A 4,151-nucleotide genomic window follows, 5' to 3' on the forward strand; every position below is an offset into this window, starting at 1 on the left:
GAAGAAAATTAATTCCGACCAGTACGATACCCGTGTCCAAATTTAATACGTCCGCGGAGGGTTAATACTTCTTCACCATTACTTGTCAAGCAGTCCCGTTATTCTTTATACCATTCTTGTAACTTTTATACCTTGGTGTAATTTGTGGAGGTAAAATTTTTCCTTGATAAATTAATGGACTATTAACGTAGGAATCTTTATATGATTCAATCTTATACATACACATAAGTGCTTTGGTTATCTCAGATTAGTTGTGGAACATAATCACAATTTTGTGATATAATAAACTTATCACTCTATTATTTGGAGCCTTATTTACCCACTCTAATAAGTAAAACTTATCGTTATGGCAAGTTTTCTAGCAATATTTATCAACCAATTGTTGCCAAAGTAGAATTACCCAAACGGTAATAATAATATGCTGTGCTTTGTAGTCATCAACTACTGTATGTATTAACTGAATAGCATAAAGAAGGATTATTTGACGTTTTAGATGGTTTCAACATTTTTATATTTTCGCTGCACCAGGTTCAAGCTTTGTGTTATATTTAGTTATTCATGAATACTTGTGGAAGGGTAATGTACATGAATGTTTTATATGGATATTAGATATGTGTTTGGGATCATCTAGACAACCATTAGGTAAATGCTTATATGTTGCCAGTGTTTCTCTTAACAATCATTATTTGTTACTAATAATTAACATTTCATAATCATATTTTTAGTATCATCAGAAAGTACATTTGTAGCTTCTGTACTTATGACTTTGCAATGCTGGAAAAGATTCTATGAAACACAATACATAAACATTTTTAGTGACAGGAAAATGAATATTTCTCATTATCTGGTGGGATATGTTCACTATGTGGGAGCATTGATGTGTATTGTGGGTGAATCTGAGGGTTTTGTTAGAGGTATTCGACTGAAAGTGTTTTTTTGATTAATTATAATCGAATTCTTCGAGACCTATACATTTAACTTGCAGGTTCAGAAGGAAATTTTTCTTGGAAAAGAATTACGTACTTTCATTTCATATGTGCATTCATATTTATATCATCCTCCTATGCACAGCTACGAGCAAATATTATTCTTCGTAATTTGCGAAAAAATAAGGATGGAGAAATAGATCATAAGATATATAAGATACCACATGGTGGTCTTTTTGAATATGTATCAGGTGCATTGCAGATTACAGAGATAATGATGTATATGACACTTTCTATGATTTTATGGCAAAGTTCTTCCTATCACTACGTTACACTTTGGGTTCTAGCTAACCAGGTACACGTGTCACCAATTTATAAATAAGAACTGTAAATTATATCAATAATTTATACTTGTATACATTGTATTTTATTTCAGATATCTACGGCTGTATTGACTCACCAGTGGTACATAGAAACATTCAAGAATTATCCAAAATCGCGAAAAATTCTTATTCCATTTATCTTTTAAGTGTATACCATTTTATTCTTTTATTTTTATAATCAAATGTTTTTATATGATATTCTAATAAGAATAAATATTATTATTAATATTTCATACACAATGATCTGTTTAATTTAGTCCCGACTTTTAAAACGAAATAATTCGCAATTAGATATTTAGACTATACATTTCATACTATGTGTGTAAGAGCCCCGTGCTTGCCCTAGGCAAGCGCGCGCATTATTGGGTAGAATTACATTAAACAAACATTCCATGTATCGTCCCCTTCACTCTTTAACAATATTTTTTCACACGTAAATAGCACAGCTATTCGTTTTAACGTTTAGTTTTTCACTATTTTTATTGTTCCCGAGCGACGCGATAAACAAATAAAATATTAAATTGATTGAGCTGTGGTAAAACTTTTCATTAATTCGTTTTTCCTGGCTTTGTCACTAAGCGAAATTCGTGCTTTCGTAATACATTTATCGCTTTCAACAGCTAATTTTCGTATATAATTGTATACAACAATAATTAACATTCTATATAGTCATTCTCTATTTAAGGAACTCAGTATTTTGAGCGTTACGTATTTATTGGAATACATGTAGTTGAATATAATTATTTACTTATTTAAATTCTGCCTTGTTAGTACTTATGTAACAGCATATTAGAAAACATGAATAAATTAAGATGCAAGTAATAAATTATAATTACATTCAAGTGATAAATTCTACATACCCGTTGCGATCAGTTTTGGCGCGATGACCTGCAATAACTGGTATATGTTCAGAGAGCATGTCATGCCNAATGTATTTTTCTAACAACAATGCACAACAGGGTAGAATTAAGTGTGTTTAAATATTCTTGTAAAAATTTTATTCTTTATGTAGATCCTCATAATGCTATTAGTTCAATTTATTTTTTTATATAGCTCATGTACGTGCTTGTACTTTGTACTTCAAGAATTTATTTAATAATAGGAATTCATACATATATATACGAATATTGATTAAATTAATTTTTCTAGGTGGTGAAGTACCTGCAACTAAATTAGCTGCTTTGCAGAAAGTTTTGCAGAGTGATTTCCTTAGTGCTGTACGAGAAGTGTATGAACATGTATATGAGACTGTAGACATTCAAGTACGAGATATTTACATACCCATATATTGTAAATTATGAAATCTATGTCAGTATTAATAATTGCAGGGATCTCAGGATGTTCGTGCATCGGCTACTGCAAAAGCAACAGTCGCAGCTTTTGCAGCTAGTGAGGGCCACGCACATCCGCGAGTGGTGGAACTACCGAAAACTGAGGAAGGTCTTGGTTTTAACGTAATGGGAGGCAAGGAACAAAATTCACCGATTTATATTTCACGAATTATTCCTGGAGGGGTTGCCGATCGTCACGGTGGCTTGAAACGGGGTGATCAGTTATTATCTGTTAACGGAGTGGTAAGATTCTATTTTCTTAAGCACAAAATCTTTTCCAGCTCTCGTCTCGACTTCTCAATGATTATTTATTGGTGTTTCAGTGCGTGGAAGGCGAGAATCATGAGAAAGCAGTAGAATTGCTGAAGCAAGCACAGAATTCTGTGAAGCTGGTCGTACGTTACACTCCGCGAGTTTTAGAAGAAATGGAATTACGCTTTGACAAGCAAAGGGCAGCACGTAGGCGTCAACATATGCAATAAAATCGAACGTTGTTACATTTAATCGTCCCCTTCCAATGAACAAATCATATGCATATTGATATCATCGTAGTCCTTTTCATTGTCTGTATATTATAAGAATTCAAATCAAATTACGATTATGGAAATTACTCCTGCTTTTATCTTTTAAACATATTGTATGAATGTTATATAGTTTTAAGAAATAAAATTGTTCTCTTTCTTCTCCTACTTTGCGTACGTTCATTTAGAGCCTTGAACATGGAAAATACAAAAAGAAAGTTTAAGTAATAACAAAATAAATGAGTAGTCAATTTTTAAAATATTTTTCGAGTGCAATCGAATCGAGTGAAGATAGTACAAGCTACGCACCTGGCTGCGATACATACTATCACAATATCAAATCACTCGCGCATAAAAAGTAGCAGGAAAAATATATGCATCTGTATGCGCACGTACACAGTTGCACACTGACTTATACCACTGGTTTATCAAGTCAACCAGTGCCATCATGAAGGTGATAGGTAATTAAAAACTGTTGGACTTTAAACTTAATTTAATTTTGTTGACTCAGTACGAGAAAGGCATTTATATAAAGGTCCGAGTTCATCGGAGAATCTCAGTTAGTGGTCCCCTTTGAACGGAATTTTAGTTTCGACACAATGAGAGCACCGGAACAATTACGTTTCGACGGTCGCGTAGTTATCGTAACGGGAGCTGGAGCAGGTAATTACTTATTTTCTCTGATCAGTATTTCGATATGAAATTGAATGATTGATCTTAGGTTTGGGCCGTGCATACGCCCTGCTATTTGCTTCGAGAGGTGCCAGCGTTGTAGTAAACGATTTAGGTGCAAGTAGACACGGTGATGGGAGCAGCAAAGTGGCAGATACAGTTGTTAATGAAATTATTAAGAATGGTAAGAATATTTCTTATTTACTGTGTTATGCATTCTATTTGAATCGACATGAGTTTGTTTTATGAAATATTTATTACTACACATAATCGCGTCCAGTTGCATATCACGATTCTTATCAACGGTATTTGCAAAAC

General features: G+C 33.2%; 3 protein-coding genes across 3 annotated transcripts; all 3 read left to right on the plus strand.

Annotated features, from left to right (window-relative positions):
* Window positions 1–273: 273 nt before the first annotated feature.
* LOC108631761 (polyprenol reductase) lies at window positions 274–1,537 on the plus strand (the record flags this gene model as incomplete). Its single annotated transcript, XM_018035920.2, has 5 exons — window positions 274–407; window positions 494–642; window positions 726–914; window positions 986–1,281; window positions 1,363–1,537. Coding segments are annotated over 5 exons (861 nt in total), but the record flags the coding sequence as incomplete, so codon positions are not given.
* A 720-nt stretch (window positions 1,538–2,257) lies between these two features.
* Window positions 2,258–3,179, plus strand: LOC108631762 (protein lin-7 homolog C-like). Its single transcript, XM_026819138.1, has 4 exons — window positions 2,258–2,269; window positions 2,341–2,571; window positions 2,638–2,883; window positions 2,964–3,179. The coding sequence occupies exons 1-4, from the start codon at window positions 2,258–2,260 to the stop codon at window positions 3,120–3,122; spliced, it is 648 nt and encodes a 215-aa protein (XP_026674939.1). The 3' UTR covers window positions 3,123–3,179.
* A 369-nt stretch (window positions 3,180–3,548) lies between these two features.
* Window positions 3,549–4,102, plus strand: LOC108631763 (peroxisomal multifunctional enzyme type 2-like). Its single transcript, XM_018035923.2, has 2 exons — window positions 3,549–3,824; window positions 3,883–4,102. Exons 1-2 carry the CDS (start codon window positions 3,761–3,763, stop codon window positions 4,080–4,082), a joined length of 264 nt encoding a protein of 87 aa, XP_017891412.2. The 5' UTR covers window positions 3,549–3,760; the 3' UTR covers window positions 4,083–4,102.
* Window positions 4,103–4,151: the final 49 nt, after the last annotated feature.

The sequence above is a fragment of the Ceratina calcarata genome, unplaced genomic scaffold (assembly GCF_001652005.2).
Source record: "Ceratina calcarata isolate Rehan_Ccalc_2016 unplaced genomic scaffold, ASM165200v1 scaffold94.2, whole genome shotgun sequence".
Classification (NCBI taxonomy): Eukaryota; Metazoa; Arthropoda; class Insecta; order Hymenoptera; family Apidae; genus Ceratina; species Ceratina calcarata.

Excerpts from the sequence above, each read along its gene's own strand:
- LOC108631762 (XM_026819138.1), top strand. Across the intron at positions 2,572-2,637 it reads ATGAGACTGTAGACATTCAA|GGATCTCAGGATGTTCGTGC; the intron begins GTACGAGATATT and ends TAATAATTGCAG. Across the intron at positions 2,884-2,963 it reads TATTATCTGTTAACGGAGTG|TGCGTGGAAGGCGAGAATCA; the intron begins GTAAGATTCTAT and ends TTGGTGTTTCAG.
- LOC108631763 (XM_018035923.2), top strand. The coding sequence starts at position 3,761 with ATGAGAGCACCGGAACAATTACGTTTCGACGGTCGCGTAGTTATCGTA. Across the intron at positions 3,825-3,882 it reads CGTAACGGGAGCTGGAGCAG|GTTTGGGCCGTGCATACGCC; the intron begins GTAATTACTTAT and ends GATTGATCTTAG.